The 16391-nt window shown below is 43.1% G+C and overlaps 1 protein-coding gene and 1 long non-coding RNA gene across 2 annotated transcripts in view; one reads left to right on the top strand and one right to left on the bottom strand.

The window, feature by feature from the left end:
* LOC121533682 (microtubule-associated protein 1S-like) overlaps positions 1–12675 on the bottom strand; it is a 45795-nt gene extending 33120 nt beyond the window's left edge. Inside the window, exon 1 of the mRNA XM_041839826.2 lies at positions 12461–12675. Coding sequence (XP_041695760.1) covers positions 12461–12617 — 157 coding nt within the window. The 5' untranslated portion in view covers positions 12618–12675. The remainder of the gene's footprint in view (positions 1–12460) is intronic.
* Positions 12676–13395: 720 nt separating this feature from the next.
* LOC121532750 lies at positions 13396–16048 on the top strand. Its single transcript, XR_005994381.2, has 3 exons — positions 13396–13791; positions 15590–15795; positions 15904–16048. It is a non-coding gene; the product is annotated as an uncharacterized LOC121532750 (long non-coding RNA).
* The last annotated feature ends 343 nt before the right edge of the window (positions 16049–16391 follow it).

Below are 16391 nucleotides of genomic sequence, written 5' to 3'. Positions count from 1 at the left end.
TGGAAAGAGAAAGAGCAAGAGAGGGAGAAAGAGAAAGGTTGTCCAGACTCAAAACTGTTTTAAAGGGATACTTCGGGATTTCCCCAGAGTCTACTTCCCCAGAGTCAGATGAACTTGTGGATACCATTTTTATGTCTCTGCGTGCAGTTTGAAGGAAGTTTCTAACTAGCGCAAGCACAATTGCTAACTAGCGTTAGCGCAATGACTGGAAGTCTATGGTTATCTGCTTGCAAGCTCGCAAAACTAACTCTCTTCCTTTATACTAGACACAGACACATAAAAATGGTATCCACAAGTTCATCTGAATCTGGGGACGTACACAGAGTACACAAAACATTAAGAATACCTGCTCTTCCCATGACATAAGCTGACTAGGTGAAAGCTATGATCCCTTATTGATGTAACTTGTTAAATCCACTTCAAATAATTGTAGATGAAGGGGAGGAGACAGGTTAAAGAAGGATTTTTAAACCTTGAGACAATTGAGACATGGATTGTGTATGTGTGCCATTCAGAGGGTGAATGGTATGGTAGTAGGTGCCAGGTGCACCGGTTTGTGTCAAAAACTGCAAAGCTGCTGGGATTTTCACGCTCAACAGTTTCCCGTGTATCAAGAATGGTCCACCACCAAAAGGACATCCAGCCAACTTGACAAAACTGTGGGAAGCATTTGAGTCAACATGGGCCAGCATCATCCCTGTGGAATGCTTACGACACCTTGTAGAGTCCATGCCCTGACAAATTGAAAGTGCAACTCAAAATTTGGAAGGTGTTTCTAATGTTTGGTGTACTCAGTGTAGATAAAGGGCCTCATTGCCAAAATCCCAAAGTAACCCTTTAACACGTTTGGATACAGGAAGCTAGAATCAAAGGGGGGAGTGTGGACTAATGCGGAAAGAAAACGCACTGTAGATAACAGGGGGCTGATGAGAGCAGGGGACTCTACAAAAATGCAGTTATATGACTGACTGGTAAAACTCACTTCAGCCGTTACCTTGAACAAACATTTAAATCAGTGTTTCCCCTATATTTGATTAGCAGTGGTGGTCCGCTGATGCTAAATCGTGGCCACCACTCCAAAAAACATGCATATTCTTTATATATTTCTGTCAAGACGTGCTTTTAAAGGGATAGCGCAAGATTTTGGCAATTAAGCCCTATTTCTACTTACCTAGAGTCAGATGAACTCATGGAAAAAATATGTATGTCTCTGAATGCAGTTCGAAGGAAGTTGCTAACTAGCGTTAGCATGCTAGCTGTTCATGTAGACTTCGTCATTGTGCTAACGCTAGTTAGCAATGGCTCGCGCAACTACTTTCCTTCAAACTACACACAGACATAAAAATGGTATCGATGATTTCTTGATTCTGGGTAAATTGAAAAAGCACTTAATCTCGCACTATCCCTGTAAGACCAGAGTGACAAGTTACAACGTATATTTGTAGCAAACAGAGCGAGCAGTGGCGCAAATGAGAGCCACGAGTGCACAGCCACCGCTTGCTCCTCATCATCTCCCTACATTGCAGTGGCGCGGATCAGTTATATTTCAGATGGTGTCAACATAATTAACTGTTCATGCATTTCGGAATAGAATGTGCTTTTAAAAAGTCACCAGAAGTAACATTCTCACAGTCGTTCTACAAAATAAATGCACCCGGACCCCCGCAGCAAAGACACCCTCCCTCCCGCACCCGGCTAACTTTGCCATTTCTGCAAAGAAAAATCCTAGAAAAACACTGCTAATGAATGAACTTTACACACTCAGTCTCCTGATGGGGGTACAAGCTCTCAACAAGATGCAGCCAGAGTCCAGTATTTACACACTCAGACACACAGCTGCATCGTCCCTAGTACCCTCCCCAGCCCAAGCTGAACCAGATAGAAATGGCAGACAACATCGAATACTACCAACCTTAACAACCTCTGCATTTAAGGCCAATGTTCTCCTAGGAACTCCGGGTATTCTGAGTAGTACATCCACACCTCACCTCTGAACTGCACGGTTGTTGGAGTCTGTCTGGACGATATAATAGCATAATGCTAAAGGGGTAGCGGAGGAAACAACGTGTACGTCCTGACAAAGGAGACACTTCCATTCTCTGGCACTCTGGTGAAGCCAAGCTGAAGTAAATGGGTTGCATTATTTATGCTCTGCAGCGTGGCTCTCAGGGCTGCTGGGTTCTTCAGGCCCAGTGCTGGGAGTCCAAGAGACTTCACCATTCCATCACACTGAATGCTGCCAAGGCACACTGATGCAGGCATGACAATTACATCATTACATCGTCTACAAGCCTATGCAAAGGGCAATCAAATCAGTGTGATTGCTCATGAAACCCAGACAAAAGAAGACTATCATATACATTTACATTTTAGTCATTTAGCAGACGCTCTTATCCAGAGCGACTTACAGTTAGTGAGTGCATACATTTTCATACTGTCCAATGCCAAACCAACTTTGCCATGGGTCGTACACCAGCCTGCTGAAGCAAATTGGTGAAAGAAGTTGGCTAGCACTAGCTAGCCTAGGCGACTTCAAGACACAAGTTTCAAGTTATCTAGAAGGGTGAGTGACTAACGGTGTACTAGTGATGCGCGGGTTGACTCATAACACGCAGTCCCCACGGTTATATCCGCAGGGTGGGCGGGTTTAGGGTCATGAAATATTCACGTTTCAGTTTCAAGTTTTAATGTCACATGCACAAGTACAGTGAAATGCCTTTCTCGCAAACTCAAAACCCAACAATGCAATAATCAACAATGTAATACTAGAAAAAAAACACGAGAAACAAGAAGAAATATGACGAACACAATAGGTTAGTAAGCATACTATATACAGGTTTTGTTACGTTACAGCCTTATTCTATAATGGATAACATACATTAAAAAAATATCAATCTACACACAATACCCCATAATGACAAATCGAAAACAGGTTTTTAGAAAGTTTTGCAGCGGGGAATACAAGTATTTGATACAATGCCGATTTTGCAGGTTTTCATACTTACAAAGCATGTAAAGGTCTGTAATTTTTATCATAGGTACACTTCAACTGTGAGAGACGGAATCTAAAACAAAAATCCAGAAGATCACATTGTATGATTTTTAAGTAATTAATTTGCATGACATAAGTATTTGATCACCTACCAACCAGTAAGAATTCCGGCTCTCACAGACCTGTTAGTTTTTCTTTAAGAAGCCCTCCTGTTCTCCACTCATTACCTGTATTAACTGCACCTGTTTGAACTCGTTACCTGTATAAAAGACATCTGTCCACACACTCAATCAAACAGACTCCAACCTCTCCACAATGGCCAAGACCAGAGAGCTGTGTAAGGACATCAGGGATAAAATTGTAGACCTGCACAAGGCTGGGATGGGCTACAGGACAATAGGCAAGCAGCTTGGTGAGAAGGCAACAACTGTTGGCGCAATTATTAGAAAATGGAAGAAGTTCAAGATGACGGTCAATCACCCTCGGCCTGGGGCTCCATGCAAGATCTCACCTCGTGGGGCATCAATGATCATGAGGAAGGTGAGGGATCAGCCCAGAACTACACGGCAGGACCTGGTCAATGACCTGAAGAGAGCTGGGACCACAGTCTCAAAGAAAACCATTAGTAACACACTACGCCGTCATGGATTAAAATCCTGCAGCGCACGCAAGGTCCCCCTGCTCAAGCCAGCGCATGTCCAGGCCCGTCTGAAGTTTGCCAATGACCATCTGGATGATCCAGAGGAGGAATGGGAGAGGGTCATGTGGTCTGATGAGACCAAAATCGAGCTCTTTGGCATCAACTCAACTCGCCGTGTTTGGAGGAGGAGGAATGCTGCCTATGACCCCAAGAACACCATCCCCACCGTCAAACATGGAGGTGGAAACATTATGCTTTGGGTGTGTTTTTCTGCTAAGGGGACAGGACAACTTCACCGCATCAAAGGGACGATGGACGGGGCCATGTACCGTCAAATCTTGGGTGAGAACCTCCTTCCCTCAGCCAGGGCATTGAAAATGGGTTGTGGATGGGTATTCCAGCATGACAATGACCCAAAACACACGGCCAAGGCAACAAAGGAGTGGCTCAAGAAGAAGCACATTAAGGTCCTGGAGTGGCCTAGCCAGTCTCCACACCTTAATCCCATAGAAAATCTGTGGAGGGAGCTGAAGGTTCGAGTTGCCAAAAGTCAGGCTCGAAACCTTAATGACTTGGAGAAGATCTGCAAAGAGGAGTGGGACAAAATCCCTCCTGAGATGTGTGCAAACCTGGTGGCCAACTACAAGAAACGTCTAACCTCTGATTGCCAACAAGGGTTTTGCCACCAAGTACTAAGTCATGTTTTGCAGAGGGGTCAAATACTTATTTCCCTCACTAAAATGCAAATCAATTTGTAACATTTTTGACATGCGTTTTTCTGGATTTTTGTGTTGTTATTCTGTCTCTCTGTTCAAATAAACCCTAAATTAAAATTATAGACTGATCATGTCTTTGTCAGTGAGCAAACGTGCAAAATCAGCAGGGGATCAAATACTTTTTTCCCTCACTGTATCCACATCACCATCAGACCATTTTATTGGTAAACTACATGGTAATGTAAATTTTTTATTTTTTAGTGATCCAATACGTAATATATTACATTTGTTATAATTTGGTTGTAATCCAGAGAGGTTAAAAAATGTATCTAGATCCTCTATGAGGCTGTGGAGGGATTCTAGATGTGGATTTAAAAGAAAACATGAATCATCAGCGTACAATGACACCTTTGTTTTTAAGCTCTGGATTTCTAATCCCCTGATATTATTGTTGGATCTGATTTTAATAGCTAACATCTCGATGGCCACAATAAATAGATATGCCGAAAGTGGACAACCTTGTTTCACTCCTCTTGACAGTTTAAAACATTCTGAGAAATAGCAATTATTTACTATTTTACACCTAGGGTTACTATACATGATTTTGACCCTTTTATAAGAGATTCTCCAAAATTGAAATGCTCCAGGCATTTATACACTGCTCAAAAAAATTAAGGGAACACTAAAATAACACATCCTAGATCTGAATGAATGAAATAATCTTATTAAATACTTTTTTCTTTACATAGTTGAATGTGCTGACAACAAAATCACACAAAAATTATCAATGGAAATCAAATGTATCAACCCATGGAGGTCTGGATTTGGAGTCACCCTCAAAATTAAAGTGGAAAACCACACTACAGGCTGATCCAACTTTGATGTAATGTCCTTAAAACAAGTCAAAATGAGGCTCAGTAGTGTGTGTGGCCTCCACGTGCCTGTATGACCACCCTACAACGCCTGGACATGCTCCTGATGAGGTGGCGGATGGTCTCCTGAGGGATCTCCTCCCAGACCTGGACTAAAGCATCCGCCAACTCCTGGACAGTCTGTGGTGCAACGTGGCGTTGGTGGATGGAGCGAGACATGATGTCCCAGATGTGCTCAATTGGATTCAGGTCTGGGGAACGGGCGGGCCAGTCCATAGCATCAATGCCTTCCTCTTGCAGGAACTGCTGACACACTCCAGCCACATGAGGTCTAGCATTGTCTTGCATTAGGAGGAACCCAGGGCCAACCGCACCAGCATATGGTCTCACAAGGGGTCTGAGGATCTCATCTCGGTACCTAATGGCAGTCAGGCTACCTCTGGCGAGCACATGGAGGGCTGTGCGGCCCCCCAAAGAAATGCCACCCCACACCATTACTGACCCACCGCCAAACCGGTCATGCTGGAGGACGTTGCAGGCAGCAGAACGTTCTCCACGGCGTCTCCAGACTCTGTCACGTGCTCAGTGTGAACCTGCTTTCATCTGTGAAGAGCACAGGGCGCCAGTGGCGAATTTGCCAATCTTGGTGTTCTCTGGCAAATGCCAAACGTCCAGCACGGTGTTGGGCTATAAGCACAACCCCCACCTGTGGACGTCGGGCCCGCATACCACCCTCATGGAGTCTGTTTCTGACCGTTTGAGCAGACACATGCACATTTGTGGCCTGCTGGAGGTCATTTTGCAGGGCTCTGGCAGTGCTCCTCCTGCTCCTCCTTGCACAAAGGCGGAGGTAGCAGTCCTGCTGTTGGGTTGTTGCCCTCCTACGGCCTCCTCCACGTCTCCTGATGTACTGGCCTGTCTCCTGGTAGCGCGTCCATGCTCTGGACACTACGCTGACAGACAGAGCAAACCTTCTTGCCACAGCTCGCATTGATGTGCCATCCTGGATGAGCTGCACTACCTGAGCCACTTGTGTGGGTTGTAGACCCCGTCTCATGCTACCACTAGAGTGAAAGCACCGCCAGCATTCAAAAGTGACCAAAACATCAGCCAGGAAGCATAGGAACTGAGAAGTGGTCTGTGGTCACCGCCTGCAAAACCAGTCCTTTATTGGGGGTGTCTTGCTAATTGCCTATAATTTCCACCTGTTGTCTATTCAATTTGCACAACAGCATGTGAAATGTATTGTCAATCAGTGTTGCTTCCTAAGTGGACAGTTTGATTTCACAGAAGTGTGATTGACTTGGAGTTACATTGTGTTGTTTAAGTGTTCCCTTTATTTTTTTGAGCAGTGTATATAAACCCCAGTCGTACTTTATCAAATTCCTTTTCGAAGTCTGCTATGAATAGCAGGCCTGGTTTCCCAGATTTTCCATAGTGTTCTATTGTTTCCAATACTTGCCTTATATTATCTCCAATGTATCTTCCATGTAAAAAAACCTGTCTGATTAGAATGAATAATATCCGACTATACCTTTTTAATTCTATGCGCTATACATTTTGCTAGAATTTTTGCATCACAACACTGAAGTGTAAGGGGCATCCAATTTTTTAAATGGACTGGATCTTTATATTTTCCACTTGTATCCTGTTTCAGTAATAATGAGATCAGTCCTTCTTGAGTGTCAGATAATCTACCATTTAGATAGGAGTGGTTAAAACATGCTAATAACGGTCCTCTTAGTATATCAAAAAAGGTTTGGTATACCTCGACTGGTATGCCATCCAACACTGGAGTTTTCCCGGAATTAAAGTCTTTAATTGCATCCAGAAGTTCCTCCTCCAAAGTCAATACTTTGTAGAGCCACCTTTTGCAGCAATTACAGCTGCAAGTGTCTTGGGGTATGTCTCTATAAGCTTGGCACATCTAGCCACTGGGATTTTTGCCCATTCTTCAAGGCAAAACTGCTCCAGCTCCTTCAAGTTGGATGGGTTCCGCTGGTGTACAGCAATCTTTAAGTCATACCACAGATTCTCAATTGGATTGAGGTCTGGGCTTTGACTAGGCCATTCCAAGACATTTAAATGTTTCCCCTTAAACCACTCGAGTGTTGCTTTAGCAGTATGCTTTGGGTCATTGTCCTGCTGGAAGGTGAACCTCCGTCCCAGTCTCAAATCTCTGGAAGACTGAAACAGGTTTCCCTCAAGAATTTCCCTGTATTTAGCGCCATCCATCATTCCTTCAATTCTGACCAGTTTCCCAGTCCCTGCCGATGAAAAACATCCCCACAGCATGATGGTGTTCTCGGGGTGATGAGAGGTGTTGGGTTTGCGCCAGACATAGAGTTTTCCTTGATGGCCAAAAAGCTCAATTTTAGTGTCATCTGACCAGATTACCTTCTTCCATATGTTTGGGGAGTCTCCCACATGTCTTTTGGCGAACACCAAACGTGTTTGCTTATTTTTTTCGTTAAGCAATGGCTTTTTTCTGCCCACTCATCCGTAAAGCCCAGCTCTGTGGAGTGTACGGCTTATAGTGGTCCTCTGTAGCTCAGCTGGTAGAGCACGGCGCTTGTAACGCCAAGGTAGTGGGTTCGATCCCCGGGACCACCCATACACAAAAAAATTAAATAATGTATGCACGCATGACTGTAAGTCGTTTTGGATAAAAGCGTCTGCTAAATGGCATATTATTTATTATTATTATTATTATAGTGGTCCTATGGACAGATACTCCAATCGCCACTGTGGAGCTTTGCAGCTCCTTCAGGGATATCTTTGGTCTCTTTGTTGCCTCTCTGATTAATGCCCTCCTTGCCTGGTCCGTGAGTTTTGGTGGGCGGCCCTCTTTTGGCAGGTTTGTTGTGGTGCCATATTCTTTCCATTTTTTAATAATGGATTTAATGGTGCTCCGTGGGATGTTCAAAGTTTCAGATATTTTTTTGTAACCCAACCCTGATCTGTACTTCTCCACAACTTTGTCCCTGATCTGTTTGGAGAGCTCCTTGGTCTTCATGGTGCTGCTTGCTTGGTGGTGCTTCGTGGTGTTGCAGACTCTGGGGCCTTTCAGAACAGGTGTATATATACTGAGATCATGTGACACTTAGATTGCACACAGGTGGACTTTATTCAACTAATTATGTGACTTCTGAAGGTAATTGGTTGCACCAGATCTAATTTAGGGGCTTCATAGCAAAGGGGGTGAATACATATGCACGCACCACTTTTCTGTTATTTATATTTTATAATTTTTTGAAACAAGTAAGTATTCAGACCCTTTAATCAGAACTTTGTTGAAGCACCTTTGGCAGCGATTACAGCCTTGAGTCTTCTTGGGTATGACGCTACAAGCTTGGCACACCTGTATTTGGGAAGTTTGTCCCATTCTTCTCTGCAGATCCTCTCAAGCTCTGTCAGGTTGGATGGGGAGCGTCGCTGCACAGCTATTTTCAGGTCTCTCCAGAGATCTTCGATCGGGTTCAAGTCCGGGCTCTGGCTGGGCCACTCAAGGACATTCAGAGACTTGTCCCGAAGCCACTCCTGCGTTGTCTTAGCTGTGTGCTTAGCGTCATTGTCCTGTTGGAAGGTGAACCTTCGCCCCAGTCTGAGGTCCTGAGCACTTTCATCAAGGATATCTGTACTTTGCTCTGTTCATCTTTCCCTCGATCCTGACTAGTCTCCCAGTCCCTGCCGCTGAAAACATCCCCACAGCATGATTCTGCCACCACCATTCTTCACCGTAGGGATGGTGCCAGGTTTACTCCAGACCTGACGATTGGCATTCAGGCCAAAGACTTCAATATTGGTTTCATCAGACCAGAGAATCTTGTTTCTCATGGTCTGAGAGTCCTTTAGGTGCCTTTTGGCAGACTCCAAGCGGGCTGTCATGTGCCTTTTACTGAGGAGTGGCTTCCATCTGGCCACTCTACCATAAAAGGCCTGATTGGTGGAGTGCTGCAGAGATGGTTGTCCTTCTGGAAGGTTCTCCCATCTCCACAGAGGAACTCTGGAGCTCTGTCAGTGTTACCACCTTCCGGAGACATTTGAAACCCCACCTCTTTAAGGAATACCTGGGATAGGATAAAGTAATCCTTCTACCCCCCCCCCCCCACAAAAAAAATAAATAATAATAATTGTGAAGTGGTTATCCCACTGGCTATAGGGTTAATGCACCAATTTGTATGTCGCTCTGGATAAGAGCGTCTGCTAAATGACGTAAATGTAAATGTTACCATCGGGTTCTTGGTCACCTCCCTGACCAATGCCCTTCTCCCTCGATTGCTCAGTTTGTCCGGTCGACCAGCTCTAGGAAGAGTCTTGGTGGTTCCAATCTTCTTCCATTTAAGAATGATGGAGGCCACTGTGTTCTTGGGGACAGTCAATGCTGCAGAAATGTTTTGGTACCCTTCCCCAGATCTGTGCCTCGACACAATCCTGTCTCGGAGCTCTACGGACAATTCCTTCGACCACATGGCTTGGTTTTTGCTCTGACATGCACTGTCAACTGTGGGACCTTATATAGACAGGTATGTGCCTTTCCAAATCATGTCCAATCAATTGAATTTACCACAGGTGGACTCCAATCAAGTTGTAGAAACATCAAGGATGATCAATGGAAACAGGATGCACCTGAGCTCAATTTCGAGTCTCATAGCAAAGGGGCTGAATACTTATGTAAATAAGGTATTTTTGTTTTTAATATCTAATACATTTGCAAAACTTTCTAAAAACCTGCTTTCACTTTATCATTATAGGGTATTGTGTGTAGATTGATGAAGGAAAAAATACATGTAATCAATTTTAGAATAAGGCTGTAACGTAACAAAATGTGGAAAAAGGGAAGGGGTCTGAATACTTTCCAAATGTACTGTATATGTCAACAATCCTTCCGCCAAAGGACTATTCTATGGATTACATTTTGTGAAAATCCCCCAAATCATGGTATTTTTTTGTCTGTGTTTCGTGAGGAATCACTCATCACCATTTGATTTGTTACTCATTTTCTAAGTAGCCGGAGGCAATAAAAATATCATATGCTTCCATTAACTGTGTAACGCTACACAGGGGTGACACACAAATCAGGATGTTGATGTTATTTGGAAATACCATTTCCTGCTATTCATTGAAGCATGAGTGGGGAAAAAATCAGCTACAAGCAAGTGACAAACAAGCTTTGTGAATGACCCTGTCTTTGGAGTGTTTTAAGCTCACCGCAAACTGTTTCTTTCTACTAGTCAGAGCTATTAAGGCAACACCCTGACAGATGCACAGGGCTGTATGTTAGTAATTAAACTAAAACAAACAGCAAGAAGAAGGCACCCTTACAAAAAACCTTTACAAGCTTGGGGAAAATGCCCCACCATTTCTGTGCTGCTCTGTGCACTCACACACACTATGATGATTTAGTGTGAGACTAGAGGATCCTGAGGTCTTGAGTGGTCTCGAGAGGCCAGACCTTTACAATGATCCCGTCTTGACCCTGGAGCAGTCAGTGCACAGTGGAGTCCCTCCACGGTGAGAAACCTCCAGAAGTCCAGCACAGTGGCATCTTGGAACCAGACTGAAGTCATTAAACACAGTGCATCTTATGGATGCAAGCCAAGATAAACCTTCCTCCAAGACAAGCCGTCTTAAAGGGATGAGCAAGATACAACGTAGGCTAAATGTAATCTAAAATGTATTCGCCTGCTCAATGTGTTTAACGCTGTGTTTACTAAACAAACATCTGCACCTTTCTCTGGAGCAATGTCCTTGGAAAGTGAGGCAAAAGCTATTTGGCTCCTTAGATAGAGCAGAGGGTACAAATGTTGAGCCCTTCCATTGGCTTGTTGTCATTGGATGAAAGAGTGATCTGCAGTGTGGCTAGTAATGCTCGTCTGTAGAAGATGAGCTCAGCATAAAACAGCATCCCTCAGCTAATCAGAGGGGGGAAATGACAGCTATTGGATTTCTCAACACTATCAGCCAAGCAAATTCCACACACAAACTGGAGCCCCTGCCCACTACCAGACACCCGAGGCAACTCTGCATCATGTCATATAATCATGTCATTGAAATAAATGCGACTCATGATAGAAGTGCACAGTTAAGTTAGTTCACTCAAAGGCACTTGCCGTCATCAAGACTGTTGCAAGAACAATATTTTATGGTGTACAGACAGAGAAGAGAAGACAAAATTCAGCTTAGCTGCCCAAGCTTTATATGCTGGTAACAAAACAGTATAGTAAAACTTCAGAATATGCTTCAATAATAAGGTTATCATAGCCAATAATTAGAACTCTGGTGACCACCTGCACATCATACTGAGTCATTCTTGGTAAGGTAACAAAAAATGAAAGCCTTGTAATTTGGAGGAAGGGTTTGGGACATGTCTGACATTTGAATCCCAGAATGATTACTGTGAAATGGGTGTTAAAAAACTTTATGCAGTGCTGAAATGTGTTTAAAAATGTAAATAAATGAATGAATGATAATTTACACAAAATATGGATTCGGATATATTGTAGAAAGTATTTAGGATGAACATTTCTTAACTAATCATTATAGAGCAAGTGTTAAACCATACCATTGCATTACTTGGTCTCTTAACATTAAACTATTTAAAATGGTCAGGCAAAATGTAAACTTCAGTTGCTAACCTAGCTGTCTAGTTTATGGTCTGATTGACAGCTGGCCTAATTTCACGATTTGCCTGTGATCAGGAAAGATCATCCGAAGCTCGTGATCAACTGGTAAATCAGATTTGAAGTAAAATAACTGTCTGTGTATACTAAATTAATACACTATAATATTGACATATTGTTAATATGATTCATTCAACCATACCACGTTATTAATATTGCCCATTTTGTTTTGTGAACTTACACTAACACACCATGCAGATGCCCTCTGCCAGGAGATCCAACATCCTTCTTGCTATTATATCTCTTGCTGGCTTCTTCTATCCTTATCTTTCTATTTAATGTCTACTACAAACGGGGGTTGCATGTGGCATCATCTTTGACGTTGTATTTCGTCGTGGAAAATACTTGCATAAATTCACGAGACTAGTGGGATATTTGTGTGGCAATTGGCTGATTTGTGTGTTGATTTGCAATTAGAACCATTTGTTGACTAAATATACTTGAAGGTGCAGTACTACAGTATGCGACGTTAGCTGTACTAACCGCGCTAGCTCGAGCCAAATCAGGAGGTGGAAGCGCGGGCTGGCGCTAATTCAGTCAACATTGGGCCACATTACCTCTCTTTATCTCCGCAACCATGTAGTCCACAAATCCAGTCCCACTATGTTCACCGACAATGACGAGGATAGAATACTTGTCGTTGCTGAAGCCAGGATGCGAAGTTAGGTTCGCATTTTCCATTGCTTCGATCTCTTCAGTTCGTTGTATCGCCATGTTGAAAAGTTTGGCAAATGATGTCACACAGAGACGCCCCTAATTTATGTAAAGGGCGGGAAATCTGTAGATTGACACTTCACAAGACCAACCGAATCCCTGTGGCCAGGGTTAACGATACAGTAAAGAAACCAATTACGTATATAAACCCTGGATTGCTAATGCTATGTATTGGCCATTGTTGCCGCGTTCAAAACAACTGGTAAATCGGAAATCTCAGACTTCAGTGCGTTCAAAACAACTATGAACTCGGAAAAAACGAGCTCCGACTGTGAAAAATCGATTTGAACGGTCATCCAACTCAAAATTCCAACTCGGGAACTCGGGTCTCTTTCTAGAGCCCCGGCCTTTGCGACCTGAAGATCACTGACGTTATGATTTGACGTCGTATTTTTCCGAGTTCCCAGTTGTTTTGAACGTGGCATGAGTACCACAGTTTTAGTCATAATACCCATAAAACCTAGAGGTAGAACCCGGAAATGGTTCTAATCGTTTTTTCACCATTCATTTTTCCCTCTGGGATTTTAAAACTACTTAATATTAAGGTCTGTGTTTCGTGTAGGCTTACCCTGGCGTGACGTTTTGATAACCGTGCAAATATCTCTTGGCCAAGGTAACTTTTATCAATATATTCGCCTCTAATTAATCATACAGAACTAGACATCTTGTCACATTTACATTTTAGTCATTTAGCAGACGCTCTTATCCAGAGCGACTTACAGTTAGTGAGTGCATACATTTTCATACTGGCCCCCCGTGGGAAACGAACCCACAACCCTGGCGTTGCAAGCGCCATGCTCTACCAACTGAGCTACAAGCTTTATCATCCCTCAAGGCACGTTTCTCCATGCAAACTCATCAACAAGTAGATATTATAGCCTTTTTAGTTTCTCATGTAAATAATTGATAGTGTTTGTTTATTCTTGTCTAGCATTTTTCAAATTACCTAGCTAGCTAGCTTAGCATTTTTATATTACTATACTTTTTTTGAATGACCCTCTGGCGTTTGTAGCGAACTAAGTTACTAGCTAACCTTGGGTCTCCGTCGATCAGAAGCAAGGATGGCTCTGTGCTATGTACCGGTTTGTAACCACTACTCTGATAAGCACACACATGCATTTAATCGTTTTCTGACCTCTGTAATCGAGAGGCGTCGCTGGAGCGGTGTGATAAGGTAAGCCCTGTTTGCTAGCGGCTATAACAAGCTATTTTGGTTAGGTCAAAGATGTGGTTATCTAGGTGCTTATGAAAATTAGTTAGATAACCACCGACAGTAGTTAGGTGTACAATGCACGTTACCTTCCTTACAAGTAAAAAGAAAACAACATAGGCTAGCATAGTGACTTGTGACCTTTTTATTGACAAATTAAGCTAGCCTGAGGCTAGTACTGTTCAGACTGGGCTAGTAGACAATATGCCAAACTAGCCTGATACAGTGAAATTTTGCCTTTACAAACATTGCATGCCACAGATTTAGGACCAGAATATAGAAATCGTGGTCTGCTGGCCAGTGCCTAAAATCATTGTTACATCCCTGCATGTCAGTCCCCTTAAGACGATCCACCTGTCCACCAAGTCTGGGTTATGGTATTTTAATATACAGAATAATAGTGAAGACATCAAAACTATGAAATAACACATATGGAATCATGTAGTAACCAAAAAAGTGTTAAACAAATTAAAATGTATTGTATATTCTTCAAATAGCCACCCTTTGCCTTGATGACAGCTTTGCACACTCTTGGCATTCTCTCAACCAGCTTCACCTGGAATGCTTTTCCAACAGTCTTGGAGTTCCATCATATGTTGAGCACTTGTTGGCTGCTTTTCCTTCACTCTGCAGTCAGACTCATCCCAAACCATCACAATTTGGTTGAGGTCAGGGGATTGTGGAGGCCAGGTCATCTGATGCAGCACTCCATCACTCTACTTCTTGATAAAATAGCCTGTACACAGCCTGGAGGTGTGTTGGGTCATTGTCCTGTTGAAAAACAAATGATAGCCCCACTAAGCCCAAACCAGATGGGATGGCGTATCACTGCAGAATGCTGTGGTAGCCATGCTGGTTAAGTGTGCCTTGAATTCTAAATAAATCATAGACAGTGTCACCAGCAAACACCCCCACACCATAACACCTCCTCCTCCATGCATGTCCATTGCTTGTGTTTCTTGGCCCAAGCAGGTCTCGCCTTCTTATTGGTGTCCTTTAGTAGTGGTTTCTTTGCAATTCGACCATGAAGGCCTGATTCACACAATCCCCACTGAACAGTTGATGTTGAGATGTGTCTCTGACTTGAACTCTTTGAAGCATTTATTTGGGCTGAACTCAGGATCTTCCATTCCTGTGGCGGTCCTCATGAGAGACAGTTTCATCATAGCGCTTGATGGTTTTTGCGACTGCACTTGAAGAAACTTTCAAAGTTCTTGAAATGTTCCGTATTGACTGACCTTCATGTCTTAAAGTAATGATGGACTGTCGTTTCTCTTTGCTTATTTGAGCTGTTTTTGCCATAATATGGACTTGGTATTTTACCAAATAGGGGTATCTTCTGTATACCCCCCACCTTGTCACAACACAACTGATTGGCTCCAACGCATTAAGAAGGAAAGAAATTCCACAAATTAACTTTTAAGAAGGCATACCTGTTATTTGAAATGCATTCCAGGTGACTACCTCATGAAGCTGGTGGAGAGAATGCCAATAGTGTGCAAAACTGTCATCAAGGCAAAGGGTGGCTATTTGATGAATCTGAAATATATATTGAATAGTTTAACACTTTTTTGGTTACTACATGATTCCATGTGTTATTTCATAGTTTTGATGTCTTCACTATTATTCTACAATGTAAAATTAAAGAAAAACCCTTGAATCAGTAGGTGTGTCCAAACTTTTGACTGGTAGTGTAGATGTTACCATTTTATTAATCAAATTAGCTAGCTAGTAAAAGTAACTTTTTTGGGGGGTCTTTCAGATGGGTGGACCGGAAACCCAATGACAACACTCGGGTCTGTGGCTGCCATTTTCCGGTGGGAAAGAGAAATGGCCCTGTATTTACCAAAAAAGGTAGCTCATCCACCATGGCAGAAGAGGAAGATCCAGACTGTTGATTGGGAAACAACAACAAAAAATGAGGCATGAGGATTGGGTTTTGAGGGATCTCTTGTCACATTGTCCAAGGTGGGTTTGTGTTATGATAAACGATGCATTTTCTGTCCAGATAAAGATGGTGATACAGCATTGAAAAAGTCCCACCACTGACCAAATGTCTTTGTTTTTGTCCAACAGGAGTGCATCCCTCAGGCCATCCGGTGCATGGACATCCTGTGCCAGTGTGACCCGAGCACAAGCGTCCAGTTTTAGATCATTGGATTCTTGGTCACCTCCCTGACCAAGGCCCTTCTCCCCGATTGCGCAGTTTGACCGGGCGGTCAGTTCTAGGAAGATTCTTGGTAGTTCCAAAACGTATTCCATTTAAGAATGATGGAGGCCACTGTGTTCTTGGGGACCTTCAATGCTGCAGAAATGTTTTGGTACCCTTCCCCAGATCTGTACCTCGACACAATCCTGTCTCGGCGTTCTACGGACAATTCCTTCGACCTCATGGCTTGGTTTTTGCTCTGACATGCACTGTCAACTGTGGGACCTTATCTAGACAGGTGTGTGTCTTTCCAAATCATGTCCAATCAGTTGAATTTACCACAGGTGGACTCCAATCAAGTTGTAGAAACATCAAGGATGATAAATGGAAACAGGATGCACCTGAGCTAAATTTC

This window comes from Coregonus clupeaformis, chromosome 20 (genome assembly GCF_020615455.1).
Source record: "Coregonus clupeaformis isolate EN_2021a chromosome 20, ASM2061545v1, whole genome shotgun sequence".
NCBI classification, from domain to species: domain Eukaryota; kingdom Metazoa; phylum Chordata; class Actinopteri; order Salmoniformes; family Salmonidae; genus Coregonus; species Coregonus clupeaformis.
The sequence above is the reverse complement of the archived record's forward strand: the minus strand, read 5'-3'. Positions and strand labels throughout refer to the sequence as shown.